Source organism: Vipera ursinii (assembly GCF_947247035.1).
Source record: "Vipera ursinii genome assembly, chromosome: 7".
NCBI classification, from domain to species: Eukaryota; Metazoa; Chordata; class Lepidosauria; order Squamata; family Viperidae; genus Vipera; species Vipera ursinii.
In genome coordinates, this window is record NC_139521.1 from 22,277,066 (window position 1) to 22,302,691 (window position 25,626).

General features: G+C 42.7%; 1 protein-coding gene across 3 annotated transcripts in view; it reads right to left on the reverse strand.

The window, feature by feature from the left end:
• Window positions 1-25,626, reverse strand: part of TAPT1 (transmembrane anterior posterior transformation 1) — a 146,143-nt gene that overhangs the window by 99,088 nt on the left and 21,429 nt on the right. For all 3 annotated transcript variants that reach the window (XM_083366918.1, XM_083366917.1, XM_083366919.1), the window contains exon 3: window positions 14,465-14,583. In XM_083366918.1, the coding sequence (XP_083223044.1) occupies window positions 14,465-14,583 (119 nt within the window). The remainder of the gene's footprint in view (window positions 1-14,464; window positions 14,584-25,626) is intronic.

Sequence of the window (25,626 nt, forward strand, 5' to 3'; positions counted from 1 at the left end):
TAAGGCGATCTTCAAACAACAGGGAAACGTTTGAACTGGGGGAGGGAGGGGGAGAGACAGATCTGGATCGCATCTTCATTTACAACTGAAAAGGAAAGCAATAACCAGAAAAACAAGGAGTTCCCTTTCCCACAGAAGGGCCTGACACCTAAGCAAATGATGGGAGCCTGACCAAATGGATGAGGGGAGGAGCTGAAATGGGAATGCTTTATATAGGATTGAAATGTAACTTTGTTAGATTCCGTCTTGTATTGCCACAATCGATTCCATCCTAGTAAACATTTTCCTTTTGGACTAAACTGGCATCCAAGAGTTCTTATTTCCTAAGATGTGGATTGAGGTGGGTCCTGACACTTCCCATTCTTCCCAGCGCTGTCGAGAGATGCCCATTGCTACTGTTATCAAGTTAATTTTCACCCGCCTGAAAGAAGAGAGCGATGCTTTTCTCCCTCCTCCAAAGGGAGACAAACCCGAATCACCACCAAGTCACCCTTCCTTCGGGCAAAGTAATATCCTTGCAATGCAAAACTGCAGGGGCTCCGTCTTTTGCAAAGGGCAGCGTGAGCACTCCATGAGCAAAGGAGGAAAGCAGCCAAGCAACCTGCTAGTCCAAACTACAAATACTGCTTCTTGGGATGGAGTGGGATGGGGATGGAGAGGAAACATCCAGAAATCATGCAAGAAATTTTCCTCTTATTATTGCTGTTATTCTTCCAAGTTGCAAAGGAAAAGCAAAAACAAATACTGCTTCTTGGGATGGGGTGGGGTGGGCACAGAGAGGAAACATATGGAAATCATGCAATAATTATTGCTATTATTCTTCCAAGTTGCAAAGGAAAAACATAAACAGCCCAGCCACGTAGGTCAAGCTCGGCTCTCTCTCTCCCTTAACCGCGGTTCCTCAGGAGCTCTGGTGCTTCCCACGCTTGCAGCAGGGAGACTGGAGGCTTTTCCACCGATCCGGGGCAACTTTGCAAAAAACAGCAAAACAGCACGGAGAAGCGCAGCTCAGCTGTACTTGCACACCCCGATCCCGCACTTCTGTTCCACTTACTTGCTTGCTTTCCACTCGCTTGCGGGGCGCTCGGAAGCTGGAGGCGCTCGGAAGCCAGTGTGGGGAGCTTGGAGGCTGCCCGTGCGGGGTGCATCAGATACCACCTGTGCCCACTCAGAACGCTCAGAAGCCACCCACACAGGCTGCTTGGAGGCTGCCCGTGCCCGCTCAGAAGCCAGTGCCACTCGGAAGCCATCTGCACAGGCCGCTTTGAGGCCACCTGTGCGGGGCACATCTGAAGCCACCTGCACCTGCTCAGAAGCCAGTGCCACTCGGAAACCACCCACACGGGGCGCTTGGAGGCCGCCTGCATGGGGTGCATTGAAGTCACCTGCACCTGCTCAGAATCTGGCGGCACTCGGAAGCCACCTGCGTGGGGTGCATCAAAGTCACCCACACCTGCTCAGAAGCCGGCGCCTCTGGAACAGAGGTTGGGGGAGGCTTCTGCGTGCCTCTGGAGGTTGGATCCAGGCCTCGGAGGCCTCCTTCAGGCTGCTGCCACCCGTAACAGAGGTCGGGGGAGGCTTCTGTGTGCTTCTGGAGGTTGGATTCAGGCCTCAGAGGTCTTCTCAGGCCGCTGCTGCCTGAACTGAGGTCAGGGGGGCTTCTGCGTGGCTCTGGAGGTTGGATCCAGGTCTCGGAGGCCTACTCCAAGCTGTTACGACCCAGAACAGAGGTCGGGGGAGGCTTCTGCATGCCTCCGGAAGTCCATTCCAGGAGGCAACAGCCTGGAGGCCTCCAAGGCCTTGATCCAATCTCCGGAGGCACACAGAAGCCTCCTCCAACCTCCATGCCAGATGGCAACAGCTTGGAGCAGGCCTCCAAGGCCTGGATCCAACCTCCAGAGGCATGCAGAAGCTTCCCCTGGCCTCCGTTCCAGGGACTGCCACCATGTGGCTCCATAGTTGGGGGTAGCAAGAAGCAGGCACCGCAAACAGCATGAGAGTTCTGGCACCCATTCTCTGCAAATGAGGATCGGTTCCTCAACTCATGCAATATTATGGGACCCAAGAGCTTGATTCTCCTGTCCCTCAAAAGCAGGAACCGCAGCAGAGTGGAGACAGATCTTTTTATGGTGAGTCCGGAGTAGCAAGAAGGGAGGGGGAAGCATGAGGTATCTTAGTAGGTCGGGGAGGCCTTGGGTGCCTGTTCCATCACTAGCCCTCCATGGCCTTCCCAACCCTGAGGTACCTCATGTGCATTTAATGAGCCATGTTCATCTTAACGAGCAAGGTGTGTGCTCATTTGAGGTATGAGATTCACTCCCACGAATTTTCAAGTTACAAATGGAATGGGCAGGCTCCATTACATTCGTAACTCGAGACTATCTGTAAAGTCAGAGTTTACAGAGTGTAATGGGAACATTCAGTTTCATGCAGGCCTGAAGTGAAATGCCAAAGTTGTCATCAGAGAAGATGAAGGGCTAAATGAAATTTTAAAATATATAAAAAAAGAAAAAAATCATTTCTAGTTTTAGAAACACTTTTCAAAATGGAAGCTAAGGAATACCATTTATATCAAATGACTTTGTTCAATGTGCTGCTGAGTAGAAGCCAAGGTTTAAAAAAGTTCATCATTCCCGAACATCTATTTTTACATTTAAATTCAATGTAATTCTGAATAAGATTTTCAGTGTTTGTGTGAAGAAAAACAATTCTGCTTTAACAAAATCACTACAGATTCCCATCTCAAGCTGCAAAAGCTGTCAGTTTTGGGGGGCCATCCCACTTTAAACGTGGTTCCTTTAAAAGGAAATAAGGCTGAAAAAAGGCAGCCCTGTTTAAATAAGCATGTAATTATTATTTTGCTACAAGACTACAGTACAATATTTCCAAAACCTTATCCATAAATTTACTGCTGATTATTTTAAGTGACCTGAAAACCAGTATTGTAATAACAAAAACAGATTTATTTTTTACATTATAGACAACTTAGAAAATTCTTGTTTCCCCAACATGGTTAAAATCTCATCTCAGGAGCTTTGACTATTACTACTTCCAACAAACACAAGAATTACAAACTTCCCCCAGCAATTAGCAGAACAAGGATAATCTTTAATGAAACATAATAATTATTTCCTTAACTTTCTCAATATTTTTCAAAAGACGCTCTAGGGGGTTATTGCAAGAAAGTTAATTTCTCTGAAGGGTCTTGATCATGTAGGAACCAGGAAAATGCAGAACATTGCTTAATAGCAATAGCACTTAGACTTATATACCACTTCACAGTGCTTTACAGCCCTCTCTAAGCAGTTTGCAGTCAGCATATTGCCCCCAACAATCTGGGTCCACATTTTACTAATGTTGGAAGGATTGAAGGCTGAGCTTCAGTCAGTCAGGATCAAACTCCTAGCAGTGGGAGTTAGCCTGCAATACTGCTTTCTAACCACTGTGCCACCACGGATCTTTTCATACAGCTGTTAGGATAGAATAAAAGCCATGTTGTATACTCACCATGAAGACGCTCTATGTGACATCACATTCCATCCTATAAAGGAAGTGAAAGTGCTCTCCCCACAGTCTAATTTACAAGAAATAAAGGGGAGGGAGGGAGGGAGGGAGGGAGGGGGAGAGGGGGAGAGAGAGAGAGAGAGAGAGAGAGAGAGAGAGAGAGAGAGAGAGAGAGAAGGTTGTCATGTAGCTACACTACGTATCTTAGCCATATGGAAAAGAGGGAAAGTGATTTGGGCCCCTTTCATTTCCCTTGCGCAGCAGACAGATTCCAACCACAAAAGGGTTTTTATTCCAGATGAAAAGAACCAATAATTCAATTTGTAATGAATTCCAACAAAAAAGGAGTCAAACAAGAATCTGATATGGAGTGAATTTAGTTGTGAAATATGTGCAACCTACCCCAAAAAGGAAATGCCTCTACTTAAAAAAATACATTTGTTTACAAATATATACAATACTGCCTTTAGTATACAGACATCACCTAGAAAGTAAAACTAACCCAAATATTGGAATATAGTCATTATGGGATGACAGTAACCTGAGCAAACTAATGTTTAATCTTGGCACACATGTAAATAACCTTAATGGAGGAAAAGAAAAATATTTAAGAAATTTAAATATATTATCAGTCAGACTTAATAAAAGCAAAGGTTGTTCTACTACTATAGACTTGGTTTAAGGAAAGTGATAAACCTAAATCTGGCAAAAATGTGGTATATTATATTAATCCTTTTGTCCAGAGCAGGACATTAGTATGCCCAATAATAAATAATGTTTTGACAAAAATGTTGCCTTGTGCAGACATCAAATTTTCCACAAAGACTGATTTAAGGCAGCAGATTCTACTGTAGTAATTAGACAGAGCAGGATTTTGGGTAGCACTTTTTTTATATTGCAAAATTAGCTTGTCAGACCGAGTTTGTTATTGGAAACAACATCTGGTTTGCAGAGGTTGGTGGTGCTGGAGACCTAATTCAGCCCTCTGATTCTTTTGAGACATAGGCATCAAAGCACACCGGAAAGGATTCCTTAACAAAAACTTCAAATACCTGTGCAAACAGAAGTAACTTTTAGCAAGCTAGTCAACTGATAGAAATATATAGGTAGTCCTCTTACAGCAACCATAATTGGGACCAGCAACTCAGTCATTAAGTGAAGTGGTCAATAACTAAAACTGTACCTGTTCTTACAATATTCCTTCAGCTTTCCTTTGCTATACAGACCTGTAAAGGTCACAAATATAAGGGTTGGTTGTAAAGTTACTTTTTTATCACTGTCTTAACTGTACAAAGTCACTGTACAAAGAAACCACTAAACAAGGACTACCTGTATCTGGCTGCCTTAAGAAACTCAGAATCTCCTAAATTTGCACTTATTTCTTCAATAAATTATATTATAAACCAAAGCACACTAAGAGATTAATTGAAAAAAGCATAAAACCGTTCCACTTGTCTCCCTATTTATAGATAAGTTCGGGAGACAGAATACAGAAATAAGGATACAGAAAAAAATTACATTCTTCATATTGTTGTAAATAAGGATCACCACTGAACTAGAAGAGGATGTTTAGGTTACTGGAATATTTTAGGCTGAAATAATATATAACACCTGGTTTGAATAATGTACAAGAGGCAAAAATAAAAGAGATACAAAGGAAAGAACTATAGGGCACTTAATCTCTCTGTTAAGATCTTGAAAAAAATAGAATGAAGGGAGGAGCACTTTTATTTTCCACATAGAATGGAATATGATGCTGTGCCTAAAGGAATATTTTTCAAGCAGCTCAGTCCAAAGAGAATATCCACAGAGAAAGGAAGATAATGAGCAGCCACCATCAACAGGTTTAGCTATTTTTGTACCTCATTTCTGAAAAATGCAGTTGTTAAACATTCCCATCTACATGATGGAATGATGCCTTTTTCTATTGCAAAATTTATTGTTAAACATATGGACAGTTCAAGAAAACCATAAAACACCAAACTTTTATTGTTATGAAACAAGCATACAGAGGTGTATATCATGATGAATAGAGGAAAAAGCAAGACCAAATCTGAAACATTTATGAAATATTGACAATATCAAAAATGTATTTTGAGCAGTGCCACTAATGGATATATTGGGTTGCATCCACATGATATATCCACTGATGGAACCACATCCCTCAACAACATAAAATCTTATTCTATCCTAACCTCTAAAATCTACTCTAGGATGCTGGGGAAGAGATTTGGAATACAAAATAGGAAAGAAGCAGAAATCACTAAACTTTTACAGTTACTCAAACAACGAATCTGAATTGTGCTCAAGGTCTTTGTAGCATCTTCTGTATGTTGATTAGAAGTACTCAACAATTAATTGATTTAAAAATTAAAAAAACCTAAGTACCTGCACTGCTGGCAAAAGACAATTCATACATTCATTTTTTTCCCATCAGCCCTGTGATGTTTCCCTGAAAATAAGACTGGGTCTTTTTTTTTGCCTCCAAAAGAGGCACCAGGTCTTATTTGGGGGGGGGGTCTTTTCTTCTCACCTCCAGCACTGAGAGCCCCACCTAGCACGCCTACTTCTTCTGCGGCTGAAAAAGCAGTTTCATTCTGCAGCTCAGAATGGAGCTTGGGCCTGCATTTCACAGTCACGCCTTTCTGGAAGGCCTCTGCAGCCCAAAACCAAGCAATGGATTCTGTTGTGTAGTGAGTTCGTTGTGCAGGAATGGAGACGAGGCGAGTGAGTTCAGCAATGGTCATGTTTATTTGCTTGCAGGATTTGAACTGGGGAACTGAGCTGCAGCCTGCAGCAAATTATAGCCAGGCCCCTAGGCGGCAGCCAATAGCAGCACCAGAGACGAGGTGTTTGAGTTCCTGGGAGCCGTTATCTAGCTCCAGCTTACCACGTGGTGTTATACTTAAGCCCAATACATAACAGATTCAATCCATAGCTCAGTTCTCAGCTGCAGAGGCCTTCTGGAAAGGCCTGACTGTGAAATGCAGGCCTGTGGACCCCGCAGAAGTGGGCCAGTGAGGAGAAGCCTGGCTGCAAAGTAAGTGGGTGTGAGGCACATGGGGCAGCTCTACCCCCCACCCCAGCTTGATTTTTAGGCGGGCGCCTCACCCCAAAACTAGGGCTTATTTTTGGGGTAGGGCTTATATTAGGCCCATCCCCAAAAATCAAGCTAGGACTTATTCTTGAGGTAAGTCTTACTTTCAGGGAAACACAGTAGGTAACCTATACTATTCTTGCGCAACGAACTCACTACATGTTGGTTTATTTACTGATTTATTTACCAGACAACCCTGGGTGGATAATAAAACTTAAAAACATCAAGCAAATAAAGTGGGCTATTGTTGTGATTCAGGGTCAGCCTGTGGGTCCGGCAGCCGGGTCGGATGACTCGGATGACTGAGACGAGGGGGAGGAGGAGGGTGTTGAAGACGTACTTGCTGATGATGGCTTGGAGGCTTCGCAGAGCCCCCAGCCAGGCCCCTCTTACTTGGTGGAGACTCAGCTGCGCGAGCCCCACAGTGCAGATGATGATGACCCACAGCTGGCCCTGTTCAAGGACGCCCGACGCAGGAGGCAGTCAAGCAGGAGCAAGCAGAGAAAGGCTGTGGGACTCCTCGGGAGAAGGCACAGGGAGGCCACGCCCTGAACTCTAATAAAGGGAGTGTTTGGGGATGGGCTGGTTGCTGAAAGCAACCGCTCAGTTTGAGGATCAAAGTTCCGGTATCTTGTTTCATGTTCTGTTGTTTGTTTGTGCAATAAACTTGGCAGACGTTTTCCAGCCTCAGACGCTTTCCAGCCTCTGCCGTTTGTACAGGGGTTGCCTTTCTGCAAGGCCGGTAGCAGGCTGGTACAGAACAGTTTGCTTTCAGCCTCCCACCCCTTACAACTATTATGGAGCAGCTTCATGCCGAGAATGCTCAGCTCACTCAGCAACTCACTTTGCTGGCAGCTCAGGTGGCTCAACTGCAAGCACAGGTTCATGCTGCACCCCCACCCAGGAGAAAATGCCAGGTAGCAATGCCGGACAAATTTACAGGTACTCCAGAACTGTTTCCTGCTTTCTTGGGACAATGCCAGCTCTTTATCAGCGTGAGAGCAGCTGATTTCCCCACTGACCGGGATAAGGTGGGGTTTGTGTTAAGCCTTCTTTCGGGGGATGCAGCTCGTTGGGGCACGCCTCTGCTGGCTCAACCTAGCCCATTGTTGGACAACTTTGTGGGGTTTTGTGACCATATGCGTCTAATGTACGAGGACCCAATTAAGACGCAGACTGCTACCCGTCGCCTGAAAGCTCTGAGGCAGGGTCAACGCCCCCTACAGGTCTATATCAGCGATTTCTGGCTGCTTAGCCAGGATTCCGCCTGGAATGAGGCTGCGCTCGTGGATGCCTTCCAGGATGGATTGTCGGAGGAGATGTTGGATGAGCTGGCCCGTGTGGACATTCCCTCAGACCTGAATGGGCTGATCCATCTTTGCCTGCGGATCGATGCCCGGCTGCAGCAGCGAAAGAGTCGCCGTGCCACCCCACAGACCCCTGCCACCCCTGTTGTGCGTGAGCCCCCAGTCCAAAGGGAGGAGCCAATGGAGCTGGGTGCCGTCAGGTCTCCTCTATCGGTGACGGAAATGAGCAGACGACGATCGGGGGGGTTGTGTTTTTACTGTGGGGACCCTGGACATTTGGCTGCTTTTTGCCCAAAGAAGCGTCAGCGGGCATCAGTGACCAAGCCTGCCCCGAGACAGTCCCCTACTTTGCTGTCGGGAAACGCCCCGAGCCCGATCTAGACGGTGTGATAGATCGGGCGTCCCACAACAACAACACCGAGCGACGCCGTTCCGATGGTGCCTGTGAACCTCCACGGCATTTGATTTTGGAGGCACGTCTGATCCTTCCTGGCAAGCCAGAGGGGATTCCAGTCCATGCCTTAATTGACTCTGGGGCCACCACAAACTTTATGGACTCAGCCTTTGTGGCCAAATGGGCTGTTCCCCAGTGCCCGGTGGAACCGCCCATGTTAGTGGAGACTATCGATGGTCGAGTGCTCCTGTCTGGGCCTATTACGGCCGCCACACAACCAGTATGTATGGCCATCAGTTCCCATGTGGAGGCCATTCAGTTCTACATCACTTCAGATCTGCACTTCCCCGTGGTCTTGGGACTGGCGTGGCTCCGGGCGCATGACCCACAGATCTATTGGTCACAGAACTTGGTCACCTTCCCAAGCTTGCAGTGCGTGGACCACTCCCGCCATATCTGTGCCGGCCAGGTGGAGGGTTCCCCAGGGGTTTCCTTGCCTCCCGAACTGTCCGACTTTGCTGATGTGTTCAGCGAGTCAGAGGTGGATCAATTACCCCCGCACAGGCCCTATGACTGCTCCATTGATCTAGTCCCTGATGCGCCTCTCCCAGTGGGGCGTTTGTACTCCATGTCGGAGCCCGAGTTGGCTGCATTACGGGACTTCCTGGAGAAGAATTTGGCTCACGGTTTCATCCGACCCTCGTCCTCGCCAGTGTCTGCACCCGTGCTCTTCGTCAAAAAGAAGTCGGGCGAATTACGGCTTTGCTGCGACTACCGGAAACTCAACGCCATCACGGTGCGCAACCGTTACCCGCTGCCCCTCATCCCCGAGCTCTTGGACCGACTCCGGGAGGCTTAGATCTTCACGAAACTGGACCTGCGTGGAGCTTACAACCTCGTCAGGGTTCGGCCGGGTGATGAGTGGAAGACGGCGTTTGGTACTCGCTATGGACATTTCGAGTACACGGTGATGCTGTTTGGCCTGACCAACGCCCCCGCTGTGTTTCAGCATTTCATGAACGACATCTTCCGGGATTTGTTGGACCAGTTTGTCGTGATCTACCTGGACGACATCCTGATCTACTCCCCGTCGCGTGAAGTGCATCATCAGCATCTCCGTCAGGTCCTGCAGCAACTCCGAGAACATCGGCTGTTTGCCAAGTTGGAGAAGTGCCAGTTCTACCAGGTGACCATCGATTTCCTGGGTCACCGCATTTCTCCTGAGGGCATCGCCATGGAGCCGAGTAAGGTGGAGTCGTTGCAGAGTTGGCAACCCCCGCGTCGCGTGAAGGATGTTCAGCGACTTCTTGGATTTGCCAACTACTATCGAACATTTATCCCTGGCTTTGCTGCCTTGACAGCCCCCCTCACCGGGCTCCTGCAGAAGAAGACTCGGTTCCAGTGGAACGCACCAGAACAACAGGCGTTCCAGGCTTTGAAGGAAGCCTTCATGAAGGAGCCCATCTTGAAGCATCCTGACCCGCAACGGCTGTTTGTCGTGGAGGCGGACGCCTCCGACATTGCCATTGGGGCAGTGTTACTCCAGGCAACGACGCCCAGCGGTACCCTTTTCCCTTGCGCGTATCACTCTCGGAAATTGAACCCCTCGGAGCGCAACTATACCATCTGGGAGAAGGAGCTGCTGGCCATCAAAGTGGCATTCGAGGCCTGGAGGCATCATTTGGAGGGGGCGCGGCATCAAATCGAGGTCCGGACGGACCATAAGAATCTGGAAAGCCTGCAGACCGCTCGGAATTTGAACCAACGCCAGATCCGGTGGTCTCTTTTCTTTGTGAGGTTTGACTTCCGGGTTCGGTACATACCAAGCGGGCACAATCAAAGAGCGGATGCTCTGTCCAGGAAGCCCGAATATACCCGAGTGGAAGACAAGCTTCTGCCCAGGACAGTGATCCCTGTCGAGTCTTTTGCTGCGGTACGGGAGCCGGTTGATATACGGGCTCGGATCCGGGAGGCACAGCAGCAGGAGGCGTGGGTGGCTCAGCGGAAGGAGGAGGTGGGGCCAGATTCGCCTTGGACGGTCACGGATGGACTCTTGTATTATCGTGACCGGCTCTATGTTCCGGGAGGGCCACTCAGGGGACTCGTCCTCAGCCAGTGTCATGATAACCCGGCAGCGGGGCATTTTGGCCTGTTCAAGACTCTGAACCTGGTTTCCCGTACCTTGTGGTGGCCCCGAGTCCGACACGATGTCCAGTCTTATGTCACCTCCTGCATCCCATGCAGGCAGGCCAAGTCAGCGACAGGGGCCCCGCCTGGATTACTGCAGCCTTTGCCAACACCCAAGAGACCCTGGGGGGCTGTGTCCATGGACTTTCTGACGGATTTACCCCCATCCTCCGGTTTCACGACAGTGTTTGTGGTGGTGGACATGCTGACCAAGATGGCGCACTTCATCCCCTGTCGCGGCTTACCGTCAGCTCGCGCCACTAGTCGTATGTTTATTCAACAGGTGTTTTGGCTGCACGGCCTCCCCGATAGAGTCGTCTCCGATAGGGGGGCCCAGTTTACAGCCCGCTTCTGGCAGGAGTTGATGCATGCGTTGGATATCAAGGTTTGCCTCTCGTCCGCGCATCATCCTCAAACTGACGGGGGAACCGAGAAGGTCATCGGTATCGTGGAACAGTATCTGCGCTGCTACGTCAACCTGCAGCAGAACAATTGGGTGGACTATCTGGCCATAGCTGAGTTTGCCTTTAACAACTTGCAGCACACCTCCACGCAGATGACACCGTTCTTGGCCAATGTGGGTTATCACCCCCGATTTTTCCCCCTTTCTCCCGTGGACTCACCGGAGCCGGCAGCGAACGACTTCATGGCAGAGTTACAGGCGATCCATCGATTGGTGCGACGGCAGTTGGAGAAGGCCAAGGCCGATTACAAAAGATTTGCTGATCGGTCAAGACGGGATACGCCTCCACTATCGGTGGGGGATCGGGTCTGGCTGTCCACCAGGAACTTACCGTCCACACGGCCGGTGAAGAAGTTAGATCACCGATATTTAGGACCGTTCCCAGTCGAGGCTGTCATCAATCCGGTCGCCTATCGCTTAACTCTGCCACGTTCCCTGCGCATGCACCCCGTCTTCCATCGGTCTCTGTTGGTCCCCGAGCAACCGGCTTGTCCACTCCGCCAAGCGGAACCTCCCCCATCAGGACCTCGTGATGGAGGCAGCACCCCCGAGTACGAGGTCGCCAGCATCAGGGATTCCCGTTGGCTGAAAGGTCGTTTCCAGTACCTGATTGAGTGGAAAGGTTACGGGCCTGAGGACTTCACCTGGGAAGACGCGACCGCCGTTCATGCCCCTGCGTTGGTGACTGCTTTTCACGAACAATTCCCATCCCGACCACATCCGGATCGGCAGCCCCGGGGGAAGGGCCCTGCGGTGCGGGATAGTGTTGTGATTCAGGGTCAGCCTGTGGGTCCGGCAGCCGGGTCGGATGACTCGGATGACTCAGACGAGGGGGAGGAGGAGGGTGTTGAAGACGTACTTGCTGATGATGGCTTGGAGGCTTCGCAGAGCCCCCAGCCAGGCCCCTCTTACTTGGTGGAGACTCAGCTGCGCGAGCCCCACAGTGCAGATGATGATGACCCACAGCTGGCCCTGTTCAAGGACGCCCGACGCAGGAGGCAGTCAAGCAGGAGCAAGCAGAGAAAGGCTGTGGGACTCCTCGGGAGAAGGCACAGGGAGGCCACGCCCTGAACTCTAATAAAGGGAGTGTTTGGGGATGGGCTGGTTGCTGAAAGCAACCGCTCCGTTTGAGGATCAAAGTTCCGGTATCTTGTTTCATGTTCTGTTGTTTGTTTGTGCAATAAACTTGGCAGACGTTTTCCAGCCTCAGACGCTTTCCAGCCTCTGCCGTTTGTACAGGGGTTGCCTTTCTGCAAGGCCGGTAGCAGGCTGGTACAGAACAGCTATATATGAAATGTTTTTTCTCCATGCAGATCAAAAATAACGCGCTCAGCAACATTAAATGTTAATAATAACTGTTGTTTAGAAAATTCTGCCCAGAGCTATATATTGCAATTAGTAAAACGGAAGTGGTTTCTGTTTAGAACAATGAGTCTGTACCAACACATTTCAGTGGGATTTTGAGTGGGAATTATCACTGCAACAAAGAGCCTTGTTTAAATCCTCCACCTGACCACAGAACCCAGGGTATAACTTTAGTCAATTATTAAGTAAAGGAGTCCCTGCGGATTTTATTCTGTTAGTCTTTGTCACTATAGACGGTGGTGCTCATCTCTGTTCCAAGGCCATTGTGGTCTCAAACCTGGGCTGCTGGCTTTCTAGCTGAAAACCCCAGCACACTGAGCCACCTCACTACCCATTATTAGGTAGCTGAACAAATGAAATTACTGAATGATGGTTGTGAATAATTATATTCCATCCATCTTCAAGGTAGTTTTTTTCATTTGATCCACCTTAAAGAAGGATGGCATATAATTATAATAATTAATAAAAATAAATGTATTTTAATTTACTATCTTTAGTCTTTATGAAGTGAAAAGAAATTAAAGCTAGCATTATACAATGTGGAACCTTACAATAAACAAAATGAATGGAAGTAGAGACATTTGATAAAGTATTAAAATTGCACACAATGTGGATAAAGGATTCCAGTGATTTTTTCACATTTTTAATTATAACCTATACTGTGTCCTGGATAGCAGCATTGAATGGCTTTGTTTGGACTTTGTAGGCAGAACTGGTTAGTAAATATTTAGGCAGTATGGGAGATCACCAGGAAATTCTGAGACTGTACACAAGACTGGGAAATTGACAAAACAATTCTGAAGAAAATAAGGGCAAACCATTTGTATTTTCTTCCAAAAACAGCACATGGGGTACCATGTAGAGCCAGATGAACAACACTAACTGAAGGAGTTTTTACTGAATACATATCTATAGTATATTTAAGTACAAAATATACTATAGTATACTATATTAAGTACAAAAATATATGATGGTCCCTGAAACTATATTTTAAACTACAACTATAAATAAATATGTGATTCCCATCCTTTGGTAGGCTTTAAGCACCCATCTCATGAATAGGAGCTCATGATCCTTTTGTGTCCATCACGATTTTTTGTACACAGGTTGATTAAGCTTTGGCTTCTCTTGCTCTACCCCTTCTCCCTAAATGGGTTAAGGTTACTGATCAATTTACTCTATTTATTCACACCATAACTGAAACAAGAATACCACATCAATAGATTTTTAACTTAGTGACAGGCAAAAAAGAGCCAGAGTATTAAACAGGATTGTTCATTAGAGATTTAACAATTTATTATTAACATTTTATCTTATTCTACAAGAAAATAAATTTCCCGTCGTAACTGATGGTATAATGTTTTCATTTCAATAAAAATGCAATCCAGAATAACCTATATTGTGTACATTGTTAAATTAACCAAACTTTGATTTGAAAATTATAAATCCTTAGCCACAGATTCCTTCATTTAACATATTTTGGTTTGAAGCATTGTTTTTAGTTCAGAGTTCATCTCAGATCATTTACTTATATTTGGAAGTCTTAAAGAGAAATATGGTTTTCATGTTATAAAGCACTATTTCAGTATTACGAAAAGATTCTGTGCACCTATGTTCCCATTAGAAGAGCCATATCACCAGAGACATTTTAACAATACATTTATTTCTATTTGATTTATTTTAATGGACTTATAAAAGTAAAGGTAAAGTTTCTCCCGCACATGTGTGCTAGTCATTTCCGACTCTAGGGGCCGGTGCTCATCTCCGTTTCAAAGCCGAAGAGCCAGCGCTTGTCCAAGGACATCTCCGTGGTCATGTGGCCGGCATGACTAGACACCAAAGGAGCACGGAACGCTGTTACCTACCCACCGTAGTGGTCCCTATTTTTCTACTTGCATTTTTACGTGCTTTCAAACTGCTAGGTTGGACTTATAGACCACTCCAATTATGAACAATGCACATGATATGAACCCTGGCTCTTGGAAGAAAAATCAGTAGCTACACTAGCAAATGAATTGTAATTTAATTATACCAAAGTCAGTCCTGAAGAAACAATTATTAAACTACACCACTTAAAATGAATTAAAACTAAAGTTTATAAACAATTAAACATTGTTTTTACATAGAAGGAACAGTAAAAAACTTACCGCAAGCTGCTACAAGGCAATGTGATGAACCTGAACATTGCCAGAAAAACTCTCAATGGGAGGAGAGTGAATACATAAAGGAAAGCATCCAGGCACAAAAAGATTCCAAAAATCATCAACTAGAAAGAGAGAGGGAGAGGGAGAGGGAGAGGGAGAGGGAGAGGGAGAGAGAGAGAGAGAGAGAGAGAGAGAGAGAGAGAGAGAGAGAGAGAGAGAGAGAGAGAGAGAGATTATTACATAATTATATAATTACATGCAGAAGAGATATGACTGTAATCATAACTATCTTCAATAAAGCAGGGCAATTTAATAAAATTATACATAAATACAAAATTCCATTCGAGGCCTGGCAAAACCAGTAGATTTCCCACAATTTCCTACATTTTTATTAGAAGCTAGGAAGGGGCACCCCTCCAGAGAGGAAGTTCCAATTTTACACCACAGAAGGGACACGGAAGTTCTCATTTAGCAAGGTACTATTTATATAGAGTAGAAAAGAAGTTGGAACATATTCAGCAAAAGCTCTCTTTTTAAGCCGCTGGCACATGAATTTTATTTATTTTATTTATTTTATTTTAATCCCATTTATATCCCGCCCTTCTCCGAAGACTCAGGGCGGCTTACAATTTAAGCACAAACCAATGTGCTTAGCAATAGCCTTCATTCTATGTATATGCCTGCTTATTAGGGCTTTTGCCCCCCCCAGCGGCATTATTACACAGTCAGCTTATTGCCCCCAACAATATGGGTCCTCATTTTACCTACCTCGGAAGGATGGAAGGCTGAGTCAACCTTGGGCCTGGTGGGACTTGAACCTGCACTAATTGCAGGCAGCTGGTGTTACTTAAGGAGGCATTAGCCCACTGCTCCACCAAGGCTCTATAATTTTGCAGATTTTCATGCCTTCAGTGACCCTAATCTTCACTCAGTAGATGAAGTGGTTTGAGACACTGTCTCAGTTCATCAGCCTTGACCTTCTATACATGTTACAATAGCTATAAACTTTACAGAACTCACTTCATATATAAACATCTTTCCTCCAGACATTTTCTTCTTATACAACAAAATAACATTTTCTCTATTTAGAAAACAAAAATCCACATCCAAAAGAATTGTGACCCCAGACTTCTGGTTTGCCATTGTGGCCGCTGGAAGGTGAGCTCTGTCTTCCGCAATCAATTTCGCACCGCTGGGGGACCCTGGAAAGGGTCAAAAGTCACCCTGTAGGGGCGACAAGTAAGGAGGGGATCCCTGCTTGATCGCAGGAGGGCGTAGCCCTTCTGCTTGATCCAGGTCAGCCCTCCAAACAGGCGGATGAAAGATTGGCCATAGAAATATGGCCTATCACTAGGCTGCAGACAGTCGAAGTCAAACTTACCTCCAGGCACTTCTAAAGCAGTGTGCATGAGACTGGGTGAGATCTGAACCTCTCTTCAATCCTAACTATCTTTTTTACCTGTATAAGCTGCCCGAAGTATTTTCTCCCCTGTGGAGAGAGGGAAGGGAAATCCTGTCCCACCCTCCAAGAGCAGCGGCGACTGACTATCCCAGAGTGGTTAAAACATTGAAAGAATAACCTTTTTTTAACTGGATTTATATATTTCTAAAATTTGGGGACCAAAAGATTTCTTATCCCTATTGAAGATTTGGGTTTTTACTTACAAAAAAGAAGTAAAATTGGAAAAAGAATTATAAAAATTTAAAAAACCTTACAGCATTGGTGACATCTTGTGGCTAAATCTGATACTACAACCTGGTATTGTCTAAAAGAGACTTGGCTTGAAGCCCAGACTACAGATAAGACTCCTTTAACCTTGGCAGATATCAGCTATGAGAAGCTCAGCTGTGTTCTATAGTCAGTGATAAAATTATTTTCATCCCAATTGTAAAGCTTTTAATACACCACTAAGAGAATATGGATGAAGATCAGAAACACATTCTTTCTAAGTTGAAATCAATTCATGAAACTATTCTTACAACTTCTGATGAAATAAAGATGCTATAGAAAAGAACAAGATGTCAGCCTAGATATTCAAACCCTAACTTTGACAATTAAAGAATCAACTATGGAGAACACAATAGAAGAAGTGGAACAATCAAACACTATGATAGTGGATTCAGTGGACCAACAAATTCAGTTAATGAAAAACCCACAAAAGGGACTGATAACACTGAAAATGGAAAAGACTTTCTATATAAACCAGAATAAATTTGAGGAGAAAAAAAAAGAACAGACTGAAGGGAAGATAAAATATTCCAGGGCAACTATAGGGAGATGGAATAATAGAGGCGATTTGTTAGTCCTTCCAAAAGAATGGCGATTGGATGGTCTCTCTTATTTCAAATAATATATACAATAACAGAGGGATGATTTAAAAACACGGACATGAAAGGAGAGTTGGCAAAGAAAGAAAGCTAGAATTTGCTGAAGAAAATTGGGGTTTGGATTTATTAGTGAGGATGTTTTTTTTTAATTGAAAAGTTTTAACATACAATTTTTCCCTTAAAAATCCCCCCTCCCCCTCCCTTCTCCCTCCCCCCTCCCCCCTCCCCCCCGACTTCCCAGAGCTAAATACAAGGTATATATAAAAAAACAATCATAAACAACCATATACTAACAACCATAAACTCTAAAATCTATCACTCTCTAGCTTATATAGGATAAAACAAACCTTAGTAATATTAAATATATATATAAAAAAACTAAGATAGAAAAAGAAAAAAAGAAAGAAAACTTATTCAAATACTACATGAAACTTCTTAACCCTATACTTATTCTGGATAAACTCAATCCATTTTCTCCCTTCCATAATATAGCATTCTTGCAAATAATCTTTCAAATAGGCCGAAATCTTCGCCATTTCAACCAGGTCGGAAACCTTTAAAGTCCACTCTTCTATGGTCAGCAGTCCGTTTAAAAATCTTCTGTATGTTCTACCAGACTTTTATCCAAAAAGCCTTAACCTTTTTACAAGTCCACCATATATGAAAATATATTGCGTCTTCATCACCGCACCTCCAACATTTAGGCTAATAATTCAGATACATACTTAGCTTTTTAAGATCTAAATGCCATCTATAAAACATTTTGTAAAAATTCTCTCTTAGATTTCAAGCTTGTGTAAATTTTACATTCCTCACCCAAATCTTTTCCCACCTCCCACTGCTTGGCTGTAAGTACGTTGTGAAAGTTCCATAGACTTCTGCTGATCTTGTTCTTTTATCTTTTTTGATCGTTTTAAAGCAGCACGCGTCACCCTCTGTTCTCTGGGATCATCCAAAGAAGTTGTAACTTGATCTCCTCCAGCACCATTCTCCTCTGTCTGTCCATCTTCAGCCTCTTGATGTTCTCCTTCTCCAGATCCCTTTGCAGCTTCCAGAAGTGTTAATGGGGTTGCTTTTAAAACATTATTGTAAAAATCACGCACTTGCATCACAGGTGTTGTGACTCAGGGCCAGCCTGTGGGTCCGACAGCCGGCTCCGACGTATCGGAGGACTCAGATGAGGGGGAGGAGGGAGACGAACCGGCTGATGATGATTTGGAGGCTTTGCAGAGTCCTCAGCCGGGGACCTCTTCTCAGCTGCGTGAGCCCGAGAGTGCGGAGGATGATGACCCACAGCTGGCCCTGTTCAAGGACGCCCGACGCAGGAGGCAGTCGAGCAGGAACAAACAAAGAAAGGCTATGGGACTCCTCGGGAGGAGGCACAGGGAGACCACGCCCTGAGCTCTCTATAAAAGGAGTGTTTGGGGAGGGGCTGGTTGCTGAAAGCAACTTTTCCGCTTGAGAAGACAAGCTCTAGTGTTTTTGTTAACTGCGTAATTAAATCTTGGCAGAAGCCTTTTAGCCTTGGACGCTCTCCAGTCTCTTCTTTTTGAATAGGGGTTGCGAGAAGAGGGCTGGTTCAGAACAACAGTAACCAGACGGTACCTTTTACCTTCATGCATCACCATCAACCCAGCTGGGATCTCCCATCTGAACCTTATATCTCGTTGCTTAAGCTCTTGCACAAGAAATGTAAAATCCTTCCTTCTCCTTAAAATCTTTGGAGGAATTTCTTTTAGAACCAGAACTTCTTGATCAGCAATCACAACTTTAGTATCATAGGCAGCTTGTATAACTTCATCTCTAATTTCCCTTTTTGCAAAATAAACCACCACATCTCTAGGCAACTTTCTCTGTCTAGCAATCCATGAGTTCACACGAAACACTTTATCCATGCCTCCTTTTATTTCAGATGCTGGCTGATTCAATACCACTTTCAGAGCCTCAGAAACCAGCTGCTTTAGATCTTCCTTAATATTCTCCTTTAAACCTCTAATTCTAATGGCAAACTGCATCTGGAAATATTGAGCAAGACTCAATTCTCTATCCATTTTGTCTCTTAAATCTTCATTCTCCAATACTTTTGCTTCTAATATGGCATTCTTTTGAGTCAAATCTTCCACTTTTTCCTCCAAATCTTCCACACATTCAGCCACTTTATACACTGAAGACAAAATGTCTACCTTCATCACACTGAACTTCTGTTCCATCCTCTCCTCCATTCTCTTCTCCAACTTCTCCAATTTTTCCTCCATCTGTGCAAATTTATCACCCATTGATTCCAAAATTACCTGGGTATGTTTTTCAAGAGCATCTTGTAAATCCTTCAATGTCAATACATCAGGAGGATGCAATGCCTGCAATGATGATTGTTGCACCGGAGAAGTTCCAGCACTCCGAAGAGTTTTAGGGGGAGGTTTAGCCGCCATCTTTTACTTTCAATTGTGACGCACTTTCACTTTAAGTTTAAAAAATCCATCAAGCTCGAGAGTAAAATAAAGTAATCCTCATCACCTTTTCCTCTTGTACCGCTCTGCCTGCTCTTTTTATTCCATAGTCCTTCCTTCAGGCAGGGGTGGTCGCAGACGCCTGGCTCTGCTCCAAGAAATCAGGAGCAGAGGCGCTGGCCAGCTGGGAGCGACCCAGGCTACGGGGGAGTTCGATCCTTCAGCCGCCCAAGCTACAAGCTCAGGTGGCCCCGGAAAACTCGACCCCTACCTGGGGCCTCACCCCCTCCTCTTCTCCCGAGGAGGGGGCTTCAAATTCGCCCGAACAGCTGATCGGCGCTGTTTCGGGCGAAAATCACTCAGCTGAGCCGCGGGCAGCCCGGGAAGGCTGTCTCCGGCGCCGCGCAGCCACCGGAAGTCAGGATGTTATGTCATTAATTAAAATAGAATATACTCAAACAGACAAGATGTGTACTTTGAAGATTAGGCTATGAATTGAGATAAATAAAACTTTAATCATTTAAACCTTGGAAGCATAAATATCAAAAGTTAAATTTGAATATTGATGGGAAATTAAAAATTGGGGAAAACAAATAAATAGGATATAAAGATTGAATGTAAAAGTAATTAAGATATATATAAGCTTAAAAACTTTTGATAAGTGTAATAAACATGTCTTTACATAGTTGATAAAATAAAAATAAGAACTGTACTAGTTTAAATACGACATAGTAGATATTAAGAGAAAACGAGGAAGTATTTGATGTTGAAATAAAGGAAATTTTGGTCATTAAACTTAAGACATTTGGAAATTAGTAGAAAATGAGAATGTTATACTGCATTATCAACTAGATGATGTAAGATGGTGACAAATAGAATATATTCAAATAGATAGGACATGTATCTTGAACATTAGGTTTTGTGATGAATTGTGGTAAAGGAAACTTTGGTTACCTAAAACTTGGAAATTATAAATATTAAATGTTAAATTTAAATATTGATAGCAAAGTAAAAATTGAGAAAAACTAATTACAGGATATTGATTGTCTATAAAGATTGAATGTTAAAGTAGGATATCTATAAGCTAAAAACTATTGATAAATGTAAAATGTTATTTTTACTTAATTAATATAATAAGAATTGTATGAGCTTAAACATGGGACAGTAAAGGAAAAAGAGAAGAAATATTTAAAGTAGTAGTTTGAGATTTGTACTACAGACACTTGTATGTCTGTATTATTGAATTATTGATTAACCCAGACACCACACTGCTTTTTAAATACTTAAATGTAAAACTAGAAAACCTGTCAGAACCCACCTCAGCCCACATCTTAAGAAAGTAGGATTCATGGAAACAAGATTTTCCAAGCAGGAACTTTTACTAAGAAATAGGAGACAATAGAGATAACAGACAGGATCTGAGGAATTCCCTCACAGATCGATATTTTTAGAGTGTCCCCAAGCAAACCCCACCCCACAGTTCATTCGGTCAGTTCTGGATCAGCCAAGCTCCAGGTGGTAAGCCCATCGTGGGAAAGGAGAGATAGATTCTAGGTTCGACTCCTGGCTGGCTCGATGCTTCAACTTTAGCGTGGGCCAGTGGCGCAATGGATAACGTGTCTGACTACGGATCAGAAGATTCTAGGAAAGGAGAGATAACAGTCCACTTGTAGCAGGATCATTTCCACCCTCCTCACACTTCATTCGGAGAAACAAACCAGATCCTGGAGGATTGCATTTCTCCCTTTCCCACCCCCTTTCCTAAAGCTTCCCTAACGATTGGCCAGGTGTTTTGCAATTGTGCAATCCATTCTTTCAGCGATGGGATTTCCTGTTCGTTTGGGATTAGTTTTGGCATAGGGTTGAAAATTTGACTGATGGTTATTTGAAAAGGAGTGTAGCTTATGCTGGAGTGGACTGCATTATGTAAGCAATTTCTGCAAAGGGAGTAGATCCATCCAATTTATTTGCTGGAAATTAATAAAGCAATATTGCTCAAGTATTGAGTTACCGTGTTCCGATTGGCCATTCACCTGAGGATGATGACTAGATGACAGTCCCTGAGTAGTTCCTAAGAGGGATAAAAATTCCTTCCAAAACTTTGACGTAAATTGACATAGGTGCTTTTCCTTCCCCAAGTAGAGACAATTAGTTTGGCACAGTTGAAGAAATGTATATATGCACAAGTATGAATGGAAGAGAAATTGGTGTGATAACAAATGGAAGACACAAAGTATTCTTATCCGTATCTCAAATGTTAATTCTACTAATTTCAATTATTAATTTTCAGAGTTTGAATTCCAATATAATTTGAACTGTTTCTGGAAATGACTTGAGCTTGAAAAAAGAAAACAAGTTATGATTTTTTTTTTACTTTGTCATTTCTGAATATATAGGAAGTTCATTCTAACTGGTCATTAGGTTCTACTTCAGTCACTTCCACTTTCTGCTGACAAAAGGTTTTTTTTCCATTCTCAATTTTTAAAAAAATCTAAAAATAAATCTTCTAAAAGACAGCATCTCAATTGACAGCGGCCAACACAACTTTCAAAGGAATCTGGCCAAGCCAGCTAAAAGCTTGTGCTTTTAGGACTTTCTTTATGACGACACACATAATAATTTGCTATGGTTTTAATTGCCAATCACTCCCTACCAATTTAAATAATTCCTTATAACAAATCATATCCAAATTCACACCCATAGATACACTCTCTATCGCGTGTCCAGGAATCCCCCAGATTGGTATTTTATAATTTAACTTATAATAATACTTTTTCCAGACACACAATAAAGCACTTCTTAAAATATGAGATATAAAAGCCTTGTCAACTTTTTTTATCATAAATTAAATATGCATGCCACCCATATAATAAGTCCCATCCGTTAAGATGAAGTATACTTTTATTTGTTAAATTAAGCCAATCACTAACCAGTGTTAAAACCACCGCATCATAGTATAATTTCAAATTAGGCACCTTAAGTCCTCCTCTTTCCTGTGCGTCTTGTAAAATCTTAAGTTTAACTCTTGGGTTTTTCCCCGCCCAGATAAATTTATTAATACCCTTCTGCCAATCGTCCAAATTAGCATCTTTTTTCAAAATAGGTATCATTTGAAACAAGAAAAGAAACTTCGGTAGAACATTCATTTTAACAGCTGCAATTTTCCCCAGCAAAGATAATTGTAATTTTTTCCAATTAAGTTCTTTTGTACTTTTAACCATAATGTCTCATAATTATTCTTATATAATTTTACATTAGAGGCTGTAATATATACTCCCAGATATTTAACCTTTTTCACTATTTCATAACCTGTCAATTTAACTAACATTTCCTTTTCCTTCATAGTCATGTTTTTAGATATTTTAGTCTTATTATTATTTACCTTAAAACCAGAAACTTTCCCATATTGAGTTATAATTTCCATCAAGTCTATAACCGATTGAATCGGTTGAGATAATATCACAACCAAGTAATCCGCAAAGGCTCTTAACCTATAATCATTCTGTTTTAGTTTTATTCCCTTTATTATAGTTGATTCACAAATTTTAATCAGTAAAATCTCCAATGTTAAAACAAACAACAATAGTGATAGTGGGCATCCCTGTCTTGTGCCTTTTAAATGTCTCTGTTAATCCCCCCTTAATTATAATTTGTGCCGATTGTTGTTGATATATAGCCCTAGGAGAATGTAAAAATTTATCCCCAAAATTCATTTTATCAACAACTTTCAATAAAAATTGCCAATTCAACTGATCAAAAGCTTTTTCAGCATCCAAAAATATCAATGCCGCAGGGACTTGGTTGTTCTTATCCAAATACTCAATTAAATTAACAATTTGTCTTACATTATATTGCATATATCTTCCAGTTATAAATCCAGACTGATCACTATGAATCATTTGCTTCAAAACTTGCATTAATCTATTTGCCAATATTTTTGAAAAAATCTTATAATCTGTATTCAAAAGTGATGTAGGTATAATTCTTAGACTGGGTAAGGTCTTGGTCCTCCTTTGGAATCAGCGATATAAAAGCTCTTCTACAAGACAGAGGCACTTCTCCAATCTGGATATTATTAAAAAGTTCCTTTAATGGTTCTACCATCTCTTAAATAATATTTTATAATAAATTGCTGATAATCCATCTGTACCAGGAGCCTTAGCCACTTTTAGCTGCTTAATTGCTAAAATAATTTCCTCAGAAGTAATTAAACAATTCATCTCCTTTCGTTGTTCGTTTGAAAGTCTAGGAAAATGTGCTGCCTGTAGATACTTATCTATATCTAAAGCCTGTATATTTTCACTAGCATATAATTTTGTATAAAAATCTAAACAACTCTTTTTAATCAACTTTTGTTGATATACCTCTTTACCTTTATATTCTATTTTCTCTATAATACGTGATTTCTGTTTCTTCCGTAATTGATAAGCCAACCACCTACCAGGCTTATTTGCATTACAAAATGTATTATGTTTCGCATAACGCAAATTAGTTATGCTAATTTGCTATGGTATTCCAAGTTTATCCAATAAAATATTGGCTGTAACGTATGGTATCGGCACCTCTTACAATATTTTTCTATTATTTTTTAAATTTTGCCAAGTCCCTTGCAAAACATTGTCATATTTATTATGTAATAAACCAGAAAAAAATTACATCAAGATTATTGCTCACATCCCTTACAGGATCACTTCTATGCCAATGTAATCTGAAAGGACATATTGCTAATTAGTAGAACTTGCTACCATTATGTAAGCAGAGAATCACACGACGCAACATATTTTGCAATAGCCCAGTTGTAAAGCTAGATTTGTAAAGGTTCATCCTCAGGAAACACTAAATTAGTTCACTGAGCTATCATACAACATCTTTAATCCCTCATGGCCCCATTTCATGCTTAGTCATATTGACCTACAACAGTCTGTTTGTATCTCTGTGTTCTTAAATACAGAAGGTTCAGGAACTGAATGATGTCCACATTTTGTTGTGAACAAATTGGCAGAAAAATGTTAATGTGTTAATGTGTACCAGACAAAACCAGCAGCTGTTTTCTGACTTCCTGTTTCAACAACAATACTTCAACTATTCTGGATTCATTTCAGAACCTTAAATTAGATAATATTTTTTAAAAAGTCCTTTAAATCTTCAACATTGAAAAGCAAACAGATATCAGAAATTCTTAATAACAGAAATGCCTCAACAGAGCTCTAACATGCCCTATTCCTGATTTAAACCTTTCATGATGCACAGCCTCCAATGTTTACTTTGGGAGAGACGTGTAATGCATACAGGTGGTTTGCATCTCATAGGAGTGCTTTTTAAACAGAAAAAACAGTATATTATACTAGATGCTTATTTAACATCTTAGTGGGAGGAAAAGCAGGGAGTACTGGATTCAAGGCTCAATAAATAAAACGGATTAACTCATGCATACATTCTTGGAGGGGGAAAACAGGTATATCAGGCTCATTTCAGAGGAAATGCTTTTTCTACTAATGTTTAACCTGTAAGTTTTATCACATTCATTACTCTCATTCTCATTTAAACCTCACTCCACTTACTTATCCAAATTTCAGTGCTCTTCTTTCCCAACCTTTCCACAACATATTTCAGTTTTATTCTGATTTTAAACAATTTAGCTGTTTAATTATTATTTTTACTTCCCCTCCCCAACAATATTAGCTTCCAGTCATGCGTATTAATATACTGCTGTGGGTACCTGTCTTCTAACAGTGCCATCTTGGCTTTATGGTACCCTGGATTGGTCAAGTATCAGTCAAATTGCCTGATGGGGAAGAGAAGGCAGAGCTGAGACACAGTGGGGAGAATCTCATTTCACTTGTCCTATGAGATGTCACACTTCTGTGCCCTAATATTAAAAGGGTCATATTCAGCAGTGGGAAAACTGTTAAACATGAAATTTTTGAAATCTCGTATTCTCTGTATGGATTTTGTGCTAGCTCATAAAACAAGCTACAGCATCTCAGAGAATGTGATCAGTTAGTTATGATTATCCAGGTTTGCCTATGTTTTCAGTGACTTAGAAGTTGTCCATCTCTTTCTTGCATATAGAAAGAGGGGGAGTCTGGCACCCATAGGCTATCTCCTGTCACATTACACCATTGTTGGTACAGCTGTGCCCATGGGTAAAAATGTCACCTTTCATAATACCCATAATATCCACAGAAAATAATGAATCACTGCAGTTCCTTAGACATAGAACACACTGCATCAGATAACTTCTGCTGACGTCTAAGGAAACCAGTTAAAATAATATTGTTCACACATCATTTTTGTCCTGTGGTTTCCTTCCTTTATTGCTGCTACTAAAGTGGTTTTACTAGTTCTTATTTTATTTTTCTGTGTGTTGTTCTATTACTTAAGCTTAAC